General features: G+C 40.9%; 1 protein-coding gene across 35 annotated transcripts in view; it reads left to right on the forward strand.

Annotated features, from left to right (window-relative positions):
• Positions 1-24,553, forward strand: part of ARPP21 (cAMP regulated phosphoprotein 21) — a 148,338-nt gene that overhangs the window by 116,055 nt on the left and 7,730 nt on the right. For 16 of the 35 annotated variants that reach the window (XM_068935766.1, XM_068935780.1, XM_068935786.1 and 13 more), the window contains 2 exons: positions 21,362-21,403; positions 23,997-24,044. The exons of 14 other annotated variants lie outside the window; for them this stretch is intronic. In XM_068935766.1, the coding sequence (XP_068791867.1) occupies positions 21,362-21,403; positions 23,997-24,044 (90 nt within the window). Of the gene's footprint in view, positions 1-9,641; positions 9,745-14,806; positions 18,264-21,361; positions 22,714-23,996; positions 24,045-24,553 lie in introns of those variants that run through there. 5 more of the 35 variants (XR_011139745.1, XR_011139746.1, XM_068935781.1 and 2 more) reach the window with 3 other exon arrangements.

A 24,553-nucleotide genomic window follows, 5' to 3' on the forward strand; every position in this document is an offset into this window, starting at 1 on the left:
ATATATATATATATCTGTGTGTGTGTGTGTGTATATGTGTATCTTTGGTCCAGTTTAAAATGTTCAGTTTTAAATGTCTCAGGCAACACAAAGTACCTTAAAATAAAGAATCTCTCTGAAACATCTTAGCCCTGAGGTGTTACTTAACAAAAAAAAAAAAAAAACAAGCCACTTCTGAGCAAGCAAATATTTAGGCTATATATATGTATTTTTGCTCTTTTTGTCAGCCTGTATTATCAAAACAATTTATTATATGCTTCACCACTGTCCTCAGGGTTTCCAAGTAGCATGCTGATAAAACAGAACATCTTCAACAGCATCTGCTCAATATTGTTGAATTTTCAGTTTGGTCATTTTTAAGAGCTCCCTTTCATCAAGTATTGAGTCTGTAGGAGTGCAAAAGGCTGTTTTTTTACAAGGCCTGCAGAGGAACCTCTGCAAGTCAGATTTTCCTAAGTTGCCAAGTATCGCTTCATAAAATAAGCAAAAGAGGAGAAATGTGTTAAATTATAAGAAGCAACGCGCTACTTCAACATGATTGCTGTGTTAATAGTTTGAATCGGATGGCAATTTTAATTCTGTCTCCAGTGGAGAAATACAAACCAATTAATCTTTTGTCTCCTGTGTAGCACGTTGTGAAAAATGAGGGCTTAAGCAGGATCTCGGTGAGGCTGTTTCTTCACTTAACCTTGGGCTGGGCAATAAATAATTATAAATGTAGCTATATTGTAAAGCAAAAGCATTTTGGTGAAATAGAATTCTATCATATAATACAGGAATTAGAAGTCTGAATTAGGTTCGCTTGATGTTCATTGTTCCAGAAAAGTATGAATTTGCCTCTGGTTTGTGCAAAAAGAGTGGCGCGGGGTTTTACGAAGCACCTTTTATACCCAAGCTATCACCAAATGATGAGCTATATATTTGTGTTGCACTGCTGGCATAGGCAAATGCCATTGTGCTCTCCTAGCTATAACTCATATAGAGCACCTGATTGAACTTGTTTTATGGATGGAGAAAATGATGTCCATGGTGCTTGGGTCTCTTACCCCTTTCAAAGAATTTCCTACTCCTCACGCAGGGCACCGTACCATCAGTGCTGCCTTCCAAAAGGCTTGCAGTGGTACCACGTTATATAGTTTCTGCTCTGTTGTGGTGAACTGGGGAGAGAGATGCTGGGGAAGCTGAAAATTTGTAGTTACAAATCAGAGCTTTATTATCTTGCAGCCCCTCTCTCTTGCCCATGCAGCTTCAGGGGCCTCCTTTCCCCTCAGTGCCACACTGCTGTTCCTTACTGATCCCGTGTGTGCCTTTATATATCCCAAAGCAGCATTACTGACCTCGCTTCAGCTTTGGGCTTTCTCACCGACTCGATGGAAATTGGTCAGTGAAAATACCACTAAAGCATATATAATATAGGTTGTCAGTTACTATCATGGAACTGTGTGAAGGACGCTCTAGAATAAGCAAAATAATTAGAGGCAAAGGATATGAAAAATTCAAGAGGAAGTAAAAGGGAAATAGTATTTTACTCCAGAAAGTGTGCCTCACCATACTAGCCCACTGGAGTAATATCAGGAGCTATTCAAGCACCTGGCTTACTCCATAAAAATGGGAAGCTATAGGACACTTCCCATCAGTGTCATCTACGGACTGTACTGTTCCTGCTCAGTAGCCATGAAACCAACACTTGTGTGTTTTTCTTGCTCAAAAAAGGTCACTACAAAGTGTTTTGCCTGGGTAAATCCCCCTGTACTTTTCCCCTCTTAAGAAGAACTGTAAGCTTTAGTATTCATTTCTGTCTTTCACTGATGCTAAGGTAGTGTTGACAGACATCCTAGAAGGTAGGAATTGCTCAGCATTGCACTTCTCAGTAAAGACTTGTCTCTGTTGACCCAGCAGCTCTGCTCCAGGAACCAGATAAGCTCAAGGCACAAGCGAGGCAGCAGGTGTGAATGCCCTGGGGAGGGTTGTGCTGCTGGCAGGTACCAAGTGCATCCACACTGTGCTGCTTCCAGCATCTTGCTAGTGGATGCCAAATGTAATTTTTGACCTGTGGTGACTACTTCCTAAATAATACAGAAGGAAAGAAGAGGAGCTTTCACTAGCTGAAAAATAAGGTAAGAACAACCATAATGATGGATGAGAAAAAAGGTCCAATAGCCTTTCTTCAGCAGTGACAGAGGAGCAGATGCCTCAGCAAAGTGTAAGAACAATCAAGCATATGGTCACGTTTTTCTCAGAAGTCTTCCCAGCTGTGAGCAGTTTGCAACTGAGGTGTTTCTTGCCTTCATATTTAATAGCCCACGGTGGATTTTTCTTCTGTGAATCTGCCCAGCTCGTTTTTGAGGCTGTGTAAAGTTTTTACCATCCACAGTACTTTATGAGAAGACATTTCCCTGCTTAGCTACATGCTGTACAAGTAATTACCTCCTTTGGAGTTGTCTGCTTGGGCCTACCCTCTGGTAGCAGCATTTTCTGTCCCTTAATTCTTCTGTTGGGAAAAGGACAAGTGAACAGCCATTTCCTTGGCACTGCTTCCATACCAGTCATGGTCTTAAGGACCTCATACCATGTCTCCTCTCCTTCAGCTGTAATAATAGCATTTTGTGTTCGTACACAGGACTGAATGCATGTGAGGTATTTCAGGGTATATAATGGCACTAAGCTTAAGGTTATGTCCATCTGCTTAGAGTCAAAATCAAAATCCATGATTCTTGGCATGCAGTCCTGTGAGAGCAGTGAGATCAACCACCTTCAGTCTTAGTACAGGATATGTGTCTGTGTAATGTGTGTGTGTGTTTCTCCCTGACTCCACAAATTACTTGATAACATTTCCTAAGGTTACACAAACTGTGCAGCTTTTTTTTTTTTGGGGGGAGTTTGTTATGTCAGGGTCATGTTAAGGAAGAAAAGATTCCTAAATAGAATAATACACATATTATTTTGCTTTACTTTGAATCACCTATCTCTCTCTCTCTCTCTCTCTCTCTCTCTCTCTTTCTCTCCCCCACAAATACGACCTTGTAATACAAAGAACAACAAATTTCTTCCTAAAAAACGCTAAAGAGCAAGAGCAGTGTAAGCAGGGCATAGTCTGAAGCCCTCATGCAGCAGTGAGTCTTCACACTGGTCCCGCTGACTTCAGTGGGATTGCATATGTCTGCAGTGAATTGCTTTTAAATCATGCTCGTATTTCCGTGGTGGAAATGTCACCATGATAAAGACTCAGTTGCTTTTATCTGTTTTGTCCAGGTGCTGATAGTGGGCAGTGGAGCATTTACAAAATAAACAGATTTCTTCGTTTTATAAAATGTAAAAAATAAATGTAATGTCTAATTACAGGCGCACTCCCAATTTCCTCTCTGCCATTTTGAGAAAAACCAAATGGCTACAAAGGCTGACATGGTATGCTTCAGTGTGACAGAAGGTAATAAAAGGAAGGGTAGCGTGTACATATGCATTCCTGTTTCTTTTCTTTCCTTTTTTTTTTTTTTTTGATGTGTTTAAATGTCACTTTAAGGTAGAATTTGGAAGTGCTGAGCTATTGACTTCTAAGAGTTTTAGTCAGGTTTGCAGTCGGTGGTAGGACTGTGTCTTTCTAGTCCTTATATTCTCTCACCAGTTTGAACCCTGGAGGACAGCACAATTAGTTTGATGATTTCTGTCTGCTCGTTTTACTCAATCCTGATAAATATGTAACATGAGTTTACAGTGGTATTTGAAATGCATTAGACAGCTCATTTGTGCTATAATATGGCCCATTGTGTAGATATAGAGTGATATGATTTATTGGAGAAACAGGTGTGGGCCTGTGAAAGTACGATTTGCCTTAGAGAGTTGTTTGTAATTGACTGGCAAAATGGCTTATGCTGCTGTTTTCCAGCAGGCCGTAATTAATCAGCAAGAATTCTCTTCCTGAATTTCCTTCTGTAAATGAACAGACTCAGCACATCCATCAAATGAAAACTGAGAAAATCAGAGGGAAAAGGACCAAGTCTCCAGTGAGCAATGGAGCTGTATTTCTGTGATGCAGCCCCAGCAGGCTGCTTTGCCAAGTGTGACATTGACTCTGAAAAGAAATCCTGAATTTTGCATTTCTTGTGAGATTGTTAAAGTTTCAATACACTAGTAGCAGCTACTGAGTGTCAAAAAGAAGGTGGAGATGGGGGTAGAAGAGCAATGGCACAAAGACAGGGCTGGTAGACCAAAGCAGTTCTCTGATACCACTTTAAGTCGTCTCATAAATTCTCTGTCACCTTCTTTTCAGTACATTGTGGTGTGCAAGTACATTGGTAGTTACTATAATAGCTCTAATCACGCCGAATATACTAAGCCCCAAAGTGAATGTCAAAAATCTCATGTCAGATATCCATTTTAATGCAAGCTGCATTAACTTGTCTGTTACCGTGTTTTCAAAATTGTTAGGTCTGGAGATGAAACAAGAGATAATTCACTTTTTTGTAATATACCATAGTAATCTGAAAATCTCTGAGTGTTGGTTATCAGGAATGTGATCTAGCATGATTTTTGTATGTCTTGCGTTGGTGAGAGACCTGCCACACAGAGCTAAGACTCCACTGTACGCACGGTGGTGGGTAGTGGTTGATCTGCTGCACAGGTGGCTGATTTCAGACTTGGCTTTAGCAGATTGAGGAGTATCTCATTTAGCTTCACATTTAGCAGTTTGGGACTGAGATGCTTTTTTAACAGCTGGAAGTCAGAGCACTCCCAGCTATCCATTATTTAGTCCTAGGTCCATACAGTTTATCTGTTTTGAAGAAAGATATTGGCAGGGAAGGCAGGACTTCCTGGAGGTGGAAAAGAGAGGAGTGTTTGGGAGTCTGTTACAGGAATCATCCCTTGAAAACTATCTCCTTAATTGGCAGGAGTTGACTTCTCTTCAGAATCTTAACAACTGACTTGCTGGGGTGAATTCCAAAAGTCCAGCTGTTAAGCGGTCTTGTATATAATTTGATAGTTGTGTTGTAAATGAACAAAAGCTGTAATTTTCCAATTTATTGTTCAGTTCTTTAGGTCAAGGTCATGTGTCATGGCTTTGCTGTGTTTTTGTAATTAGGGATAACTTTATATTCATTTTCCAAAAATGCCCATGCGTTGCCTAAGAAGCTGCCTTGATCTTACTGCATAGTGAAGGTACTAAAGACATCTTTTCCAGATACAATGTATCAGCTGAATTTTTACCTTTGCTTAAAAAGTGGCTATCTAAGCATTATCTACTGTTTGCTAGTGTGCAAAGAAGGACGGAAGTAAGAAGGTACTGAATCTGTCTCTTTTAAACCTTGTTTCTCTAGACATTTGCTTTTTATGAAACTCACCGTGTCTATCGTACTAAAAACACAGCCCATGGGCCACTGGCATCCTGCAAGCAGAATGTTGTTGCCTCTTGTTGCCTGAATGTTGGAGACTTCCTACTTCCAGCAGCTCAATCTTGTTTAAAAAGTTCTTCAGTTTTACTTTTTTTCTTGAAAACAATTTTGTGGCAGTAAGAGCAGTCACTGTATGATTGGAAGAAAGGGTAACAGGCAAGCCTTATTGAAATAGTTCTCCCAGTTTGGCTGCTTTCTCTTGAAAACAGCTGTCTCCTTTGACTTGTCCTTTCTTCCCTTGCAGTGGCACTGTGGACAAGGGAAATACATGCTTGTAAACATTTATATTCAAGTAATCACATCAAGGATATGTTTGAGCCCTGTCTTGCTCAGTAAAATTTGCTTACATGTTTAAAATGCTTTCCCGGAGAAGGGATTTTTCTTTATATGGGGCAAAAGCATGAGCAGAACTGAGCAATACTGCTTTAGGAGAGACAGCATATTCCACTCTGATCCCAACTGATCAGCGGCTAATTTCTTAAAACCTTCAGCATCCATGCTGGAACTTCTCAGGCATACTCTGGGATGATCCCAAGACCACATAAGTTTGTATGAGGCTTTTTTATCTGTCTGCTTTTCAGTATGCTTTGTGCCGACCTGTTTCTTTCCCAAGATCCTTTAAAAGACAAACAAATGTGTGATCTGTGAGTATGAGGAAAACGGGCATAGGTGGGTATATTGTGCCTGCTATGATTAAACAGGAAGAAAAGAAAACTTGCAGCTTCTAGTACTAAATCTCCTCAGGGTAGAAGGTTAACGTTTGACAAGATAGTCCTCAGCGAAGACTGCCCTGTTAAGTGTCCCAGCTAAAGAAGGTGCAGATTTCATCGAGTCTTGATCTTTCAGAATTCACACTTTGCCCTCACGTTATACCCTGTCTTAGGATTTTTCAGAAAGCTCACAAAGGATCCATCTAGAGAAAATTGCTAGCAACGTATACTAATTTACCTGTGCACTTGAATGTATAGCACGGTGTAAGGGCTGAGGCAGAGTCTTTATAAGCTGTCACGCTCAGAACCTTCTTAAAGTCCTCTTGTGGTTCACAACACGGGCAAATAGGAAGACTGGAAATGCGCGGAGGGTGCTTTAGCAATTTGCAGGGCAAATTCTGTTGTAGTGTATGTGATTATTATGTAATTAAATGCTGCATCTCGTTCATATATGCCTAAGTCACTAGAATTAAGGTTGTAGGGGCTACTTCTGCATTGCCGTTTCCTAATTTCTGAATATTATCTGTGCCACCCTGGTGCTCTCTGAGGTCATATGGACATAAATGCATTAACCTGTGTTCCAGTTTTAAAAAGCTGGAAGTGTAACTCCTCAAGGCAATGTAGCTGTAGCCAGGCAATGACAAATTTCTCACACTTTTCAGCACTTGATTTTCATTTCAGGGCTTACTTGTCTCTGTACAGCTGTCTATGTGTGATTTGCTCCAGAGTTATTCCTCAAGCTTTTTCTTACAAATTTATGCATCCATAGCTTTGGGAATAACTCCAGCTCCCTACTCAGTGAGCATGGAAGGTCTTTTGGTAGTGAAACTGCTGTGAGCGTACTGTGGAAGAGTGGGGCTGGACTGCAGGGAGCTTTGGAGAGCATACGGACCTGCTACTCAGTTCAGACCCTGCCCTTCAGACGTCATGAATGGAAATTTGGGATAGGCACATCTGCAGAGACCCTCCTGCACCATCATGTTTCTTCTTGGTGCGTAGGGTTTGGGAGAAAAGGTTTGGGTATGTCCAAAGGATATGTAGGATTTCCACCTAGGCCACTTTCAGCTTTTGGTCTGAAAAGCAGATTATTGTCTGCTGAGTTAGAATTGTATTTGTATTTTGACAATACATTTAACTAGAGTCTGAACAAAGAGATACCACTTATCCTTGCTTGAGCAATAATATTGATCCCAAGAAGATGGAAAAGCTTTTGTCTTCTCGTTACAATAGATTGTTATATTGACATAAGAGAAACTGAAAAATTGAACGTAATCTAGAGGGAAATTTTGCATTCATTTGAAGGGCAATACACATAAGAGACACATTACAAGTTTTGCTAGGTTGTAAAAGCAAGTGATGTAATAATCTAGGCTTTTACATGCTACTCTATTTACCTTTTATGGTTAGTGTTCCAGAACCACTATTTTAGGCCTGGTAATCATGCTACTGTTTTCCTCATAAAGACTGAAGGAACCTGAAATGTATGGAGAAGTTCAACTTTCTTATTAACAAAATACAAACAACAATTAAAAAAAAGACATTTTGGTTGCTATTGGTGTTGCCACAGTTGCTAGAGCCCTTGCCTAAAGCAGAGGCTAGATGTAATAGAGCAACTAGTAAAAAGATTTTAAAAAACCCAAAAAAACACAAAAAAAAACAGAAAACAATTTGTGCCTCAGCGAGTTTCTGAGCAGTATAGAGAAAAAGGGGGAAGCAGAGCAAGGAGCAGGCGCCTAGGACCCCTCCTGTCCTTTCCTTTAGATTATGCTCTCCGTCCTTGCAAAGACAGTCACAAAAGCATAAATCCAACCTGCTCTCTGTGGCTGCAAGATGTTGGGTTTTGTTCTGTAAGAATAAGATCTCAGTGGCCCCGGAAACCATCCACGTTTTCTGTGTTTGAAAGCAAAATGAGGTTCTGCTTCAGCAGGTGAGTGTGCTAGCGTGGTCCCGGAGGCTGCGGTGGGCCCGTGCTAGGGCTGGCCAGGGTTGGGTTGGGCTGTCGCAGGGCACGGAGGTGGGGCAAGGGTTTTCTAGCAAATGGGACTTTTCAGAAAAAGCAACATTCGTGCCCACACGCAGAAGTTAGCCTTTCAGGGGAAACATCCTAAAAGAAAAATCCAAGACTGCAACGCAGAAGAGTGTTTTGGAAGGAAGATGATTTGTATTCTTAGAAGTGAAATTTTCCAAGGAGCAAGGAACAGAGCGAATGTTTTCTGCATAAAGGTTGTGGCAGGAATAGAAATAAGCACTTTCTGACCAGGTTTAGTGACCAAATTACTGCAAAGGTGTGAGGGTTGTTTCATCACTTTAGAACTGCAAGGACATGCAGGTGATGAGGTAGGGAAAGATTTTCTTATTCAGTCCAGTCAAGGCTGTGGTGCTTGCTGGTGCCTCCTGCCCAGTGTGCAGCAGAGAGGGGAGAATTCTTGTCCTCCTCAGAGGTAAAGCTTAGCAGAGTATTTCTTGTCTTTTGGTTAAGGCGGAGTTTGAGGGATACTGTAAACAGATTCCTTTATTTAAGTAGCAAATGTAGTAATTCCGAAGAGTGTAGAAAAGAAAAAGGGGAGGAGGGACTTCCTTGTTAGAGCTTTAATAGTCAAGCTGTTGTTACTGAAGAAACAAAAATGTTCCCGTTCTTCTCTCATGCTTGAAGAATTCTGTTTCTGCCTTGTACTTCTATAAACTGTTGTAAAAATCATAATTATAGTGTACTAAACTAATTCTTTTTACACTACATTGAGCTTAAAATAATGTTGAATCCGTATTTCCATTAGCTAGCAATGAAAGAACTATTAAGAATAACATTTAACATATAATCAATTCAATTCCTGCAATGTTTCTAAAGAGTAATGGTGCTGCAGAGCAGTAAATAAATGGAAGGAATAGCCTTGCACAGTGATGTAATACCTGTACTACTAAGAATTTCAATTCAAGGAAAAGATGATCTTTCCTCTAATCATTAGATTAGAGCTACAAAAATAGATAAGGGCCTGGTTCAATAACGTACTGAGCTCTTCTTTCCCATATGCTATAGGAAAATCAGAAAAGTAACTCTTTAAGTTCTGCAGCTTTTGCATCTTCTCCAAGTTCCCATCTTTAGGGAAAGTGTTTATACAACGGACCCTTTTAATATCAGTATATAGAAATACTTCAGTAACTGTCACTCAGGCAGTATTTTTCTTACGGAGACTACATACAGAAACTCCATTCTCTCAAGCATATATTGGCACAAATTCAAGAAATGGCCAACTTTCTCTAAGAATTTACATTAACACATTCTATAAATATGTAATATGTCTGAGGTCCTCAGGTTATACAGTAATGGGTATCATAAAAATAGGTATTGATTATTATTTCTCAAGGGAATATTTTGGATTAAATAGAAGTTAAAAATGCCCACTGGAAATACACTCTTTGTTAAATGTGCTTTATCTTGTGGAGAAGAGCAGATTACAGTATAATTGCTGATAAACTTCCTTCGATCCACAGCAAGATGAAGCTGCTTTGACCGAGTCATTAATTTCTCCTGTTACTTTTAACTTAGGAGCTGTAAAGTCACAGAAATCTGCTTCCTAGTGTGTCAGAATGGGAACACCAAAACAGCTAGAGACACATATGATCTACTGAACTTTCTCTGGTAATATAAGGTAAAGAATCTACCTGCCTGGTTCTCCATGGCAGGGTCTAGGGACAAGTTCTGTTCAGAATACACTCTTTGAAGCCCACCTTGGCTATGGAGTCGTCAACCTCAGTCTATGCTAGTGAACAGCAGAGGGTGAAATTTAGCCCAAAGTATCATGAAATAAATTAATTTTTTCAGTGTTTTTACACTAGTAAAACCTTGATGTGGGAAGGCACTTAGGCATCGTGCTTTTTCTATGCCATTTTGATTTCCTGACCCATGTGAAGAGCCTGGCTTTTACTGCAAATTTGAGCTAGTGTTACCAGTGAAGGAGTGTAACTAGTAACTTGCTGCTTTCACAGAAATAATGATGTGAGGCTAGAGCTGATGGCTTTTTTCAGTTCCTGCTCCCCAGAAATGAAGCATTTTTCCAACTTTGGCATAAAAGGTGGCATCTAAACTGTGACCTTTTGTGCCAAATCTTGTTCCAGAGCCAATCTGTAAACACTTTATACGTCAGCTTTAACTGCAGAGTCCCAGCTATTCTCACAATCGTAATGTTATCTCCCAAAAAAACAGCAAAACTGCAGCTTTGATGTGTTTCTCTAGGTGCTCGGATGCCATTGCATGTGAGGTATTATCATGAAAACTACATTATCACGGTAATTCAGGGCCTTTGGGCATCTGATGTTGCCAGTTGCCTTCGCTTCTTGCTGGTATGTAATTTATCATTGGCGTGGCCTACCCTGCTAAAATGCGCCCTTTGTGGGCAGAGGCGAAGCTAATATACTTTCAAAGTGTATTTGAATTGCTTCAATAAATCACAGCTGTCACTGTGAGCAGTTTTATCACTTGCCAGAACAATATGTTATCTTCATGCTTTATAGTCGTGATACTATTCTGGACTTTTATTTGTGCAAATTGTAATGCACCGTAACTTATTTTATCAAATGAATTTAGGCAGCCCTGACTTTTTTTTTTTTTAGTGGAAACTTTCCCTTGTCTTTTAAAGGAAAGAGCACTTTTATTGGATGTGTTTTGTAGTTATTATTTTTTACTACTAATTAGGTTTAAGAACACTTGCAGTTGGTTTCTCATTTGTTAATTTTCATTCTCTTAAAAGAGTTCGTGCAGCCGGGAATGCTATTTTACAGCTCGTAGGCATTTCCTCTCAAGCTCTGCCGTGTAACAAGAGCAGGAGCTACGCAAGAGATCCAGGGCCGTGGAGTCTTTGCAGTGAGCAGGACATACAGCAAAATGCAGGGGCTTCCCCCGTCACAGAGTTTATCTGCTGTCTGTGCAGAATATCCACTAAACTAATCAATTGTCTAGATTTAAAATAACAACATATGAAATGCAAAGATGGAAGGCAGTTGCAGACAAGCCTTCCGACCTGAGGCCTGCAAAGTAGCATAAACAGGGAAGTCACAAATAGTTAATTATGGCCAAAGCGAAATTAATTCTTTCATGTGGGAGCCTTTCCTGCTGGATCATAGAAAACAGCTGAGCGTGTGAATGGTGGAATGACTGCCAGAGTCGTAACGTGGCTTAGCAAAGGTGGGCAGAAGGGAGTCTGTGTCTCAGCAGCTGGACACACTCCCTGGGCGAAGACCAAACACGCTCGTGACATCTCTCTGCTCTTGTCTTGCCCCAGGCGTATTAAGTGGGACTGCTTTAATTCAAGAGCTCAGCCTCCCATCCAGGGAAGCTCCTGGTAATGTCACTGTAAACTTTGGATAAGACACAAGCTTGTCCTGTACTGCAATTTTTCTTCTCCTGCCAGAGCAGTAGATCTTTTTATTATGAGCTGCGTCCGGTTGAGAACCTCGCTGTTACTTGGGAGCTTCCTGCAGCAAAAGTCCTGTCTCAGTTCCTCTTTCTCGGAAACGTTCTGACGTTAAATACGCTATTTTCAGGATAGCCAGTAAAATGACTCCTTTTTATGACCATGTCTAAAATATCAGTGAATATTTATGAGCTAATTTGCCATGACTTCTCCTGTGACAAAAAAAAGTACTTTTCTTTTAATTGATGCAATAGCTCATTCCGGAATATGAAAACAGTCTATAAAGAAGTCAGTTTTTATAATTAGAAAATTATTTATTTGCTGCAGATATATTTGCTAAAATGTGAGGATGGTATTCTTCTGTTTTTTAGTTTGAAAAAGTTATACTGATTATTTAAAAACGAACAATGGCTCCACCGTAAGGAAAGTTTATAGCTATAGATTGAGTTCCCTGTCATGAGGCATTGTTTAAAGGTATGACTTCCATTTGTCTTTTTCAATTGCACAAGTGAGTGTTCATTCTCAAGGTTTTCACTCAGAAGAGGCACTAGTTGCTAAAGAACATTCTGCAGATGCGTTTGCACAACCTGTGATTTTCTCTTTTCAAAAATTTTAGCTACACAGACATTTTCAGCAGATTGGCTAGGCACATCAGCTACCACTTCAGAAATGCATGTTGTAAATTTTTACATGGAGAGACTTTTCTGGCAGCTGCTTTGTGGTTTGCCTTTGAGCAGCCCCAATAGAAGTATATAAAGTCTGTTACCCAATCTAGACCACGTAAGCAGGAAACGGTGGCGGTTGCAGAGCTGCATTAACTTCCGTGATCACACATACAGGAATGCAGATATACCCCTGTCCACATGCAGAGATCATTTCATAGGATCAGAGCCCAGAGCAGCAAAGGATGGAGGATACTTTTGACTCTGTGAAAACAGCACACAAATATCTGCTCTTCCCATGAGAGGCTTCACTCCTGTGTCAGCTGAACCTGGCGAGCTGGCAGTTACCTCCTGGCAAGCATTGCAAAGCCTTTGTAAAGCCTTCCGGGTTCATTTCAAAATGCACGTTACTATTGGTTTGCTGGCCCTGATAGTTCGCAAAGATTAGTATCCTAAGACTTGGGCTCCAGCAAATGCATCTTATTATACTCTCTTCTTCTCCTTTCTGCTTCTGCCAGTATTGGCAGACTTCAGGCTCTGCGAATTCAGACCTATCCCTGCAGGTGCTGACAGAGACAAACATCTCTTTTGGATCAAAGTTGGGTTCCGTGTCCAACAGAAAATTTTGCGAAACTCTATGTGCAACTCTTAGCAAATTTGGTATTCAGAGGTCCCTTCATATATCACAGAATCACAGAATCGTTTAGGTTGGAAGGGACCTCTGGAGATCATCTAGTCCAACCTCCCTGCTCAAGCAGGGTCACCTAGAGCATATTGCCCAGGATCACGTCCAGACGGCTTTTGAATATCTCCAGCGAAGGAGACTCCACCACCTCTCTGGGCAACCTGTTCCAATGCTCTGTCACCCTCACAGTGAAGAAGTTTTTTCTCAGATTCAGATGGAACTTCCTGTGGTTCAGTTTCTGCCCATTGCCTCTTGTCCTGTTGCTGGGCACCACGGAGAAGACACTGGCCTCATCCTCTTGACACTCCCCCTTCAGATACTTGTACACGTTGATGAGATCGCCTCTCAATCTTCTCTTCTCCAGGCTGAACAGGCCCAGCTCTTGCAGTCTTTCTTCATAGGAGACATGCTCCAGCCCTCTAATCATCTTGGTAGCCCTCCGCTGGACTCTCTCCAGGAGTGCCATGTCTCTCTTGTACTGGGGAGCCCAGAACTGGACACAGTACTCCAGGTGAGGCCTCACCAGGGCTGAATAGAGGGGCAGGATCACCTCCCTCGACCTGCTGGCAACACTCTGCCTAATGCACCCTAGGATCCCATTGGCCTTCTTGGCCACCAGGGCACACTGCTGGCTCATGTTTAACTTGTTGTCCACCAGCACTCCCAGGTCCTTCTCGGCAGAGCTACTTTCCAACAGGTCAGTCCCCAGCCTGTACTGGTGCATGGGATTATTCCTGCCTAGGTGCAGGACCTTGCACTTGCCTTTGTTGAACTTCATGAGGTTCCTCTCCGCCCACCTCTCCAGCCTGTCCAGGTCCCTCTGAATGGCAGCACAGTCTTCTGGTGTGTTAGCCTCTCCCCCCAGTTTAGTATCATCAGCAAACTTGCTGAGGGTGCACTCTGTCCCTTCCTCCAGGTCATTGAGGAATATATTGAACAAGACTGGACCCAGGACTGACCCCTGGGGGACACCACTAGCCACAGGCCTCCAACTTGACTCTGCGCCATTCACCACAACCCTCTGAGCTCGGCCATCCAGCCAGTTCTCAATCCACCTCACTGTCCACTCGTCTAGCCCACACTTCCTGAGCTTACCTAGGAGGATGTGATGGGAGACAGTGTCAAAAGCCTTGCTGAAGTCCAGAAAGACAACATCCACTGCTCTGCCCTCATCTACCCAGCCAGTCATTCCGTCATAGAAGGCTATCAGATTGGTCAAGCATGATTTCCCTTTGGTGAAGCCATGCTGACTACTCCTGATCACCTTCTTGTCCTCCAGATGCTTAGTGATGCTTAGATATGATCCTGGAGATGAGTTATTTTTCCATTGGCTTTATCAAGCATATATATATGTATATATGTATATATGTGTATTTGTATATATAGCACTTTTCAGGTGCTAAATTTCAAAAAGTCTCATGAAGTCTCCCATCCAAACCTTATTATACAGATGAGGAAACTCATGCAGAAAAAGGGGAAGTAATGCATACAGAGTGTGCCATGTCCCAGGCAAGCGAAAATCTATCAGTGTTTATGATGAATGCAAGGAAAAAGTTACGCTACTGGCTCAGAAATCTACCTTGACCACAGAGCCATGACCACACATGACTTTGCTGTTTGAGTTGAAGACTCCATATGCTTATGTCTTTATTGTACACTTACCATGTAGCTCTGAACACTTAGCATTGATCATATTTTCAGACCTTGCAAATACCTGTTGCCATGGATGCTGTAGACACTACTTTGCTAGTGGTACGTGTTTGAAAGTATGTCATGTGGCATCAAATGCTCTGTGGCAGCTCTGCCCCAGTGATTTCTGAGAGCAGGCATCCCCCGGACAGGCCTACAGCAGACACAGCAAATCCCTTACAGATAGACAGCAGTTTTGTCTACGTTTAAATTGTGTTACACTTCTTATTTTTGCTAATAAAAGTCAATTCTTCTTCATTTACAGTTGCACAATTCCAGATGCCTTTGGAGGAAATACAAGGGTCAGAAGTGATGCTATGGGTTTCCCAGAGCAAGTCTGCATAAAACACTTGCTTGGCAGATCAGCCTGCTCAAGCTGTTGCACTGGATGGATTAACCCAAATATCCTTTTGCAACAATAACAACAAACCAGCTATAGCAGGAGTTTTCCAACTGGCTAAGGTGCTCTGCAGTGAAAGCTGGGGGCTAGTAAGAGCAAAGAGAGCTTTTCCAGGGACCTGAATTCAGCCATGTCCTAGCCGAACACTTTGACATCTGTTGCCTACAGGCCTGAATCTAGACTTGCTCGCAAGTCCAGAAACATTCCCATTGGCGTTGAGTGAGGCTTACCGCGGGGAGGGAGGAGTGACGTCCAGCCCATGGGCCAGCTCAACAGAGAGAATGAATGTAGAAGCCAAGTGATCTCTTCTAAGGCCACCTCCATCCTCCCTTTCCTCTCTCTCTCCTTCTCTTTTGGCCAAAATTTGTTGGTGCAGCTGTGTAGAAAAGCTTGCTGCTAGCAGTGTCATTATCTGTTCATTTCTTTTGTGACTACACATGGGACTTGTGTTTCCAGGTGGTAATCCTCTCATTTTCAAAAGGGCCACTAAATCCACTTTAGAAAAGACAAAGGCAAAAGATCACATCCATCCTGAAATCTCCCCCCTTTTTTTCCATTCTTATTGTGCTATTTGTGTTATTCTGCCCACCCAATGCAAGAGTTGAAAATATACACACCTGTGATGCAGTGATCGGCATGTTCTGCAGATAAAGTATTCCCTTGTAAAGCCCAGTGATACGTTGTTAGGTAGTTTGGATTTAGCTTCATGATTTTTCAAAGGAGGTTAAAGAACTGTTTAAAGAACTGTATGAATAAGCGATTTGGCAGATTCCTTGGCCAATTTAAAAAAAAAAACCCTAACTCCTCCAAAATTAGAATTTTTCCCCACAAAATGGTAAACTAGCAGATTAATAGAAAACCTCAGATTGCCCAGTGACAATTTAACTATTTCATTTGTTTTGAAATATTTTTTTAATTTAAATCAAACAAAAGCTTTTGAAGTTTTAGAAACTGGTAGTTTAGTATTAGGAATGTCAAAAAGAAATATTTTTACTTTTCAGACATTCTTGGCTTTTGCTCACTTATTTTCTTCTTCATGAGAGGAAAAATTTGGCCACAGGTGAAGCTCATTAGTGTACTGCACTGGTGCCACTACATCTGTAGTTTTTACTCTTCACCTCCTTCCAAGGAAAAGATTTAGCTGAAAGATACAGCCTCGTGTTAGTGCAGTGGTCTAATGTATTGCTTTTATACATATGACAGAATCAGAATTGGTATTTAGTTTCTGCAGTGATGTTGAACGGACTGAACGTGTAGAACAGAGATTGATATAAAATGCATGTAGTACACATAAAGTGCATGTGCATCTATCTTTTGTACTTCAAGGGGTAAAAGAGGCACCAGGAATGGAGGGGTATTTTATGTTAATTGCTTTAGCTGCTGAAAAGGCCTAACCCAATTTCCTCATCAGCTCTTTTGAATTAAGTGAGCAGGACTATAGGTGCAGACTCAAGGGTTTACTTGGAAGGTAAGCGTGATCTGGAGCACTCTGCGCCTTTGCCACACAAGTGAGGTAAGTTAGACTCCTCCGTGGTTGCAATCTGATTTATTATTTGCCAGGATCTCTTGGTACGTAGCCAATGCTTATTCTAATGACTCCTTCATATAAGTATATATATGTGCATGGGGCCATGTGTGTATACATGCGCAGTTCCTTTTCCCCGCCATGCCCCATTCTTCAGATTGTGGTTTAAGCGGTGGCTGCACAAAGGCAATTTGAGAAATGATTTGCATTCAGATGTTTTGGAGCTGAATTTTATTGGAATGGGGCCTCATTTTCCTTGGGTTAATTAATACCTCCTGGTCAAGTTTCTCAGCAGCTTTTAAAGGATGTTATGGATATGGTATGAAGCAATGTGTCAGAATCTCGCCCACTGGAGACTCCACCCTTCAAGGTGCTGAGTTCTCTGGCCTCAATCCAGAAATGTTCTCAAGCCTATAAATCATTGCTCTGAAATCAAAAACCTGCTCACATGCTTAAAGTTAAGCAAGTGCTTAAGGGCTCTGCTGTACAGGGCCAGAGAAATCACCACGTTGCAGGTGAATGCTCCAGTATGGCACAAATCTGGTTAAAGTCGATTGCTAACTTCAGTAGTCTTTGGATTACGTTCTGCACTGGTACACTCAAAAAAGATGAGATTTTGCAGTCAGACCCATATGGGCAGACATATGCTCCCTCAAAGTCCTGTTGGCTTCAGTATCATCCGTGTGTCTGTTTGCATCTAGCTGGGGAATACGGCTCATAACTTGCTGTGCCCTTATGTTATAGGAAAATAAATAAATACAAATCCTTGTGCTCAGTGATTTGATATGTTAACCTGTACAAGTACGCAGAAGGACTGGGGAGGAAGAAAGCCATCAGGCAATGACAGTGCCTTTACTGCAGATGGTATTTACAGTTGATGTCACATTTATGAAATTTCTGCTTGAGGCTGAGCTGCAAAACAAAGCCCAGCTTGAAAGGGTGGAAAGCACAGACCATTAGTGAGAATTTATGCTGTTAGGAGTCACTTACAGTTGTGCCCTCAATAAAATGCAACACAGTACGGTGACCCCTGCATCACCAGCACATGGCAGAGTTCCTCCAAGTCATAGGATATGAGCAGGAGACTGTAAATAAGACTGCCTGGGAGCGTGAAGAGTGAAAGAAGCAGTGGGAGCATATGGACAGTCACCAACATGATTTTGTTGGTGAGCGCAGCCTGTCTGGGTAATCACTGCTCAGGATGTGGCTGTAAGCACGAACACTCTCTAAGGCAGTGAACAGACTTTTGGTCCGTTTTCCAGTATTTGTGCAGATCTGCCTGAAGCTTGCTATTTTTCTCTGAGCAAGTTACTTCTAGGCACCCATTTTTCAGTCTCCAGCTGTCTTGTCTATTTAAGCATGCACAGTCTTCAGTGCAGAGACTGCTGCTATTCCTAGAAGTTTATAGAGTAGCTGGCATGTTGGAGGATCATTCTTAGCTTGTGCTTGTAGTGTTTTAGCAATACCAAGAGGAAGTCGTAGTTTAACACATGGCAGATCAACAGTCTGTTCGCTCATACCTGCTGTTACTTTATTTGGGAACAATCCAGAAGAGCGAAGTGATATAACGCAAAGATGAACCTGCCGAAATTCAATGAATCTGTGGGCTCGCAGCTTGCACGGATATATTAGCCTTTCTTAAATCTGATCCTGCTGATTTTGTTTGTTCCTTTTTGGAGTTGCATCTAATTTTGCTTAGCCAGCTAACAGTCCCATTGTGTGCAGTCCCTAAGGACTTGATAAACACAATAATGGATAGACAGTTGCGGATAATTGTCATTCTATGGCCAGGAACAAGAGTGTACAAACACACACAGAAATATAGTGATTATTACACGGGGTACTGTTCATCTCATGAGCTAAATTAGCTGACCGTATGTGCATCCAGCCTGCTGTACATACAAAAAGGCTTTTAGACTACCTCATGCTTTGCTTTGCATACAGAACAGGGAACAGTTGTGTACAGTCAGTTCATGTGGCCCAGCTGATGGTCACTCACTTGGACTCCTATTACTATCTTCCTGTATCCTGAGTAATGTCAGTCATGTCTGCAAATAGTTTGGGCTGGAAATATGGCTGTAAGGCCAGGACCATTATGTGTAGCGTGGACAGTGGTCATATTGCTGCCTGACTCAGATGAAGAAATCATTCAGATGTGATCAAAGACAAATACCCCTTGTGGACTATCTTGAGCTGATGTTACTTGACTGTTTTCATTATATATGTGAACTCTCACGTGGCCTCAATCCGAGCATTAAAGCAGGTGGTTATGGCAGATCTCAGCAATTGGAACAAATAGGCTACTATTTAACTTTTTTTTTTTTTTTTGTAGAGGACTATGTATTTTAGCTGATACTCGTTTCCACTGATACAGATATATATGTAAACATACACAGAGATTAAATAGAGTTTAAGTCTGTGCCAATTTTTTGCAAGAGTTTGAGTTTATGCTGAGTTTAAGTTTGTACTGGATACAGTATTGATATTCTTGCCCTGAAGAAAAGGAAGTTACCATTTCACATGAAAAATATTCACATGTGAAAATGAATACATTTGTAACGAAGGTTACATTTTTCAGTTCTGCAAAGCACGATTTTTCAGGTAGAGAGATGAAAAAAGCAGTTTGTTCTTGTAGCCCTCAGTCAAAGCCATGGATTTATTTCAGTCTTTTTTTCTTTTTGGCTTAAAATAATGGTAATAAAATAGTTAATCAAATGCTTCTTTTCTTAGCAATTCAGTGTGAATTTTAGATTTAAGGAAAGTTTAGTTTTCCAGCAAGAATATGTGAACAGCTCGTCTCTCAGTTAGACAGAATCCTGAATATAATGTTGTGCAGTCATTCTAAATGGAGATCCTCCATAATGTTTTGCTGGGAAGGGCATCTCTCCAAATACCACTTTTCAATATGAGGCAAGATCTAAAGCATGTCATATGCCAAGGGAATCTTACTATTAACACTAATGGGCTTTTACATCAGTGTTTTAGTTGTGCTTCAGTTATATGTTAGCTATTCAAAAACCCTATAAATAAAAGTGCAGCAGGCTACATAACAGTCTGTTTAGCAAGCTGTGGCTATAGCAAGGGCTATGACTAGATGCAAATGGCAGTAAAGCTTTCTTGAGAGCAACCCAGAATTATCCGGAGTGGTCTACTGGCCTGCCCATGAGTCTGTGTTAATTCTCATTAATGTCAGCAAGATTAGCATAAAGGGACTGAGAGAAGATGAATTATATTTGGCTTTTCTGTAGCACTGTTTGGAACCTCACTGATGTCCCTAGAACTGCTTACAAGGTTGTAGTGCATGCAGTGAATCGTTTAGCTATGTGAGGGCCAGGAGGCTTCACACCTCTCAGAATAATGCTTTCCAGGTCTGGCAGTAACCTCCCTGCAGGCGCCTCAGCTGGCTTTGGGCAGCTACATTGCCTGTTCACTCCAGTGTGAACCCTTGATCATCGCACTAGCCAAAGGCAAAGTCTTCCAAAGTCCATCTTCTCAAAGCTATGGAGCCTGTTCACATGACTCAATGGATTACCTTAGTTCAAAAGCATAAAATACTTTCCTCCTCACTCTATATATCACCTGTGTCATTTGCTGGCCGAGTGCCTTTTTTTTTTTTTTTTTATCTCCAATAAAATTCAGAAGCCTCAGATTACCAAAACAGCTGCACATGCTTTGTCTGGGTTAATGCATTTAAGTTAGGCTCCGGGCTCTGGGTAAGTGCCAAGATCCTGGATCAGCTGCTTTACCGGAATTATACTGCTGTAATGGAACCCTGCGTTATTGTGTTGCAATTATTTTTGCTTGCAGCTGGCTGTTCCCTCTGTATTTTTACTGAAGTGAGATAAAAGGATTTTGTCTTAAAAACAGAATTTTCTTTTCTGAACCATATAGAAGCTTTGAGTTACGTACCCCTGTCTATAAGAGGTGCCCCTTCGTTTATCTTCAGATTTCTCTTCAAAGAGAAGAGTAAATAATTTTTGTAAAAGTTTTTGAAGAGCAGAAACAGAGCTAAATGATCTCAAAGCATAAAATAAAAGTATATGTAAAAGAGGATGAAATAAGGTGATTAAAGTTCCATGTAATAATATGATTTTAGGTTCTCAGCCAGAACAAGTTTATTTTCAGCATCAAGCCACTTACCAATAGCAGGTTGTTCTTAAAGCCGTCCCTATAATTTGGAAAGCTTTTGTATAGAGAAGTAAAAGAATAAACACAGATTTTAAACTGAAGAATATTTCCCCAGCCTTGAATCCTGTTCATTTGTATCCATTCAAGCTCCTTTTGATGCCTATTTATATATATTTCTTGTCAAATAACAGCTCTCTCAGGTTCTCCAGTTGATAGCGAAAAGTAAACTGAATGCAATCATTTATCTTTGAACTGTTCAACTGTGCCCTTCTTCATGTTCTTGTTAATAATGCCAGGTCTCCTAGGAGTGCTCTCATGCAATTTTATCACATAAGCTTTTTATTTGACCTTACCTGCTGTTCCCTTGAAACATGGAGGGGGGCGGGAAGCCAAAATGCCAGCCTGTCTTAATTAAAATTTTAGTCTCAGAAGATGTTACAGTATGTGATTTTATTAGGTATATAATGAAAGTATTTAATCATATCTCTTAATTGTCTGGGCTTTTTTACTTGGTGGTGAGGTCACTGAGTTTTAGAAGAACGGTGTTAAGGTATGGACAAATAATGGATATGTGGATATGCGTCTTCAAGTGATTCATAAACCTTCTTTCTTTCTACCCAAGATTTTGCACATTTGCCATAAAGGTAGTTGCTTAGATGATGAGGTAGAAGGGTGTAAATAGTTTTCCCCCATGGGACACTGAGCAGGCACATGCAAATCTTCTTCTTTTTTTTTTTTTTTTTAATCATGCTGCTCCTCGTCTCCAGCACATGGAACTTGGAATGGACAGAAAAAGAGTAAAAGAAAATGTAATGAATGTTTCTTTGGTGCTGAATTTCACATGTGATATGCAGTGCTACTTTCATGATTTCTTATTGGCCTTAATCTAAACCACCATAACAGGTGGCCTTCTACCATGAAAATGGAGCCTTTTATTTTATACAGTTATTATTATTGGAGAAAAGCCTGTGCACAAAGCACTCTTAAGCTTTTGTACTAATGTACCTTTTCCCAGTTTGTAAAGGACAGGCAGAGTTAAAAATAGGTTTATGAGGCCTGATCCTGCAAATCTTTTGAATTGGGAGGGTTTACTTAGCTTTTCCATTTTGTTAGCAGCAGAGAAGAGCCCCCTATTTTGTCTAGAGTAGCACAGGAAGCCATGCCTTGGATGCTCTGTGGTTTGGCCTTCTTCCAGTCTCTGAGATGTAAAACAGGTAAAAACAGAATTTCACATAGCTGTTTGAGGAAGACTAAAATTAGAGGACAAGGAGGGCAGTTCAGCTAGATAACTCAGATCCTGTGCTAACAGTTGGAGGCTAACTAGCCATATGGAGGATTTCAGAGCAGTTACCCACAAAACATTTTCTTTGGTACCCGGGTATTTTCATCAGTAGTTTTTACCAAATTTAACAAATAGGTTGCTTTGAAATAATACAAAATCTCAGGCAGTTTCCAAATTTGATTTCTTCTTCTGAAGCTGGAAGAGTTCTAATACCATGTTTTGCACAACTGATTTCGTGGTATAAAGAGTTCTGCAAGCCAGAGAGGGAAAGGGAGGGGGAAGTGAACAAGCTGTCTTCTAATCAGTATTTTTCTTCCTTCCCTTGTGATAATAAATCTTACCGGCTTGTCTCTCTCTAATGCATACATCTTGCTGAGTTCCCTAACACAGCTGAATACAGTTCTTTCTCTGTGGGTCCACCAACAAATGTGGCTGTTGATCTGTTACCAGATTCAGGAAACGTGAATGTTCTCTTAGCGAGCTAAGGGTAATTTAAGGAGGCAGGGAACTAAGGTTATGGGAGTAATTATGTATTGAGAATCCAAATATAAAATCCAGCAGTCTTATAACCCCAGCTTCATGGAGAACTATTCAAGTCTCTGTCATTATAATCAGTTTAGGAGTATTTACAGTGTCCTGTGTTTTCAGTGAATATAACTGGAGTGCCATCAGCTTAAAAATGTTTTGACCTCACACGATGTGAAAGAATTGGTGTCATTAGTTTTAAGTTGTGAAAACAAAAATAGCATAATACTCCATGCTTTCTCCTGCTGACTATACTGCTGGAATGGGATGTGCTTTAAGCTGAATGGTACCTTAAATGAAAAAAGTCTAACTGTAAGTCACTTATCTGAAAAGGCCTCTGATGATATTGCGATTTGGTGCCTGTGGAGTATAGAGGGTGGTATGGAGACCAGAGCCTGCATGCTGCTCTATTTATTGGCTCATGTGCTATTCTGTGTGTTGTAAGTCTTGTTGTATCTCTGAGTTGTCTGTTGCTTGTTCAGACGCCTTTATTGGAGGCATAGGTGTTCTTATTTTTTCTTTGTATGTGTGTGCAAACTTGATAAACACAATTGCATGCTGGTATGTTTTGAGGGGAAGGGGACAGATTTTCAGCATTAAGCTATTATGTATTTGTCCTTCCAGCTCACATGGTATCCAGTTTACACCCATAAATTATCCATGAAGTCTTCATATTGAATACAAAGTGCAAATACCTTACTAGGTCAAGACATTTTTAAGTGTATTGCAGAGAAAAAGCAGACACAGTAGGAATGGATTGATCAACTGCGGCAAGTTTGGTTTACAGCATGTCTTGGAGTTTAGATCTAAGCTTAAACTACAAAATTATTTACAAATTGTTTTGGATTCCAGCTGCACAAGATGCAGTTTAAGTCTTCAAACTCATACAGAAAATGGCACACGAGCAGGGAGACATTAACTGGTGTGTCTTCTGTGGGAGTCTTCCAAATTGCGGACATTTAGAGGTGAAGCTAAAGTCAAAATCAGCTTAATTTTATAGCTATGTTTTGGATGAGACTTTCATTTGTGGTGAAACTGGCCAACTAATGACCAGCTTCGTAATGAAAAAACTGTTTTCCTCAGAAGACACCCAAATCTAATGCATAATGCATGGACGTGAGAAGCCCCTCTGAGCATGATACTCTGGGAACAATGATCCTGTAGAGTGAACAATGTATAGGAAAGATTTTAGAGCTGATAATTTTGATGTTCATGTAGGAGGTGAAACATCTGGTTGCAATTCCAGTCAGAAGTACTCATATCTCATACGAGGTAGAAGAGCTTCAGCAAGAGGGACTGGCAGAGCCCTGAAGTACAGGGGGCCCTTGTTCTGACTGGTAGAAGTTGCTTGCCTCAAATTCCTGCTTTCGGTTTTGTTGGAAACGGATTTCAGTATGGGCCTCCCACAGCTTGGCTAAGTGTGCTAAAAACAAGTCTGTGGAGAAGAGAGCCCATTTCCCCAACCTTACTTTCTTTCCTCATATTTTATGGATAGCATTCAAGGGCTGTTTGAGAATCAAAAGGTTCTTTTTGTCAAGACAAAAAGTGTTTGATCTTTCCAAACTGCTTGCTTCGTTTTTTTTTCTTCCTTCCAGTTTTGCCAGTACTTTGGGATGGACCAACTCAGAGCTTTTGGCAAATAAGTGAGTTGCCAAAAACTTCACCAAACTTACTGATGATGTGTGCATGACTGAACTGTAGTTGTACGATGACATTTTGTCCTCTCTAATTAGTAACATCATTGGAATTGTTAGTTTCTATGACTGTAGGGCAAAGACCACATCCAGTCACTTCTATTCCTTACCCATACCTCATTTTTAAAAATAAAGGAAAAGGCAACCTGACCAAATTGTGGAAAATGATACTGATCAGATTCTTCAACCTGTAAAACCTACTGAGCATTACTTGAGTGGGACAAAGTAAACTCAAATAGGCCAGAAATAGCCCATAGACTATCCACCTTGCACGAGTCGGTTCTCTTCTTGTGGAGTGAATCCTGTGGCAATGCCAGTACATGATCAAAGTGGGGAGAGACAGGGCAGAGGAGCCTGTCACACACACACACACAAAGATTAATCCTTTTCATTGGAAGATAGGAAAAGTATTAAAAGCTAACTGGCTAACATTTTTCATAAGTATTTCAAATGTGGAA

This window comes from Struthio camelus, chromosome 2 (genome assembly GCF_040807025.1).
Source record: "Struthio camelus isolate bStrCam1 chromosome 2, bStrCam1.hap1, whole genome shotgun sequence".
Taxonomy (NCBI): Eukaryota; Metazoa; Chordata; class Aves; order Struthioniformes; family Struthionidae; genus Struthio; species Struthio camelus.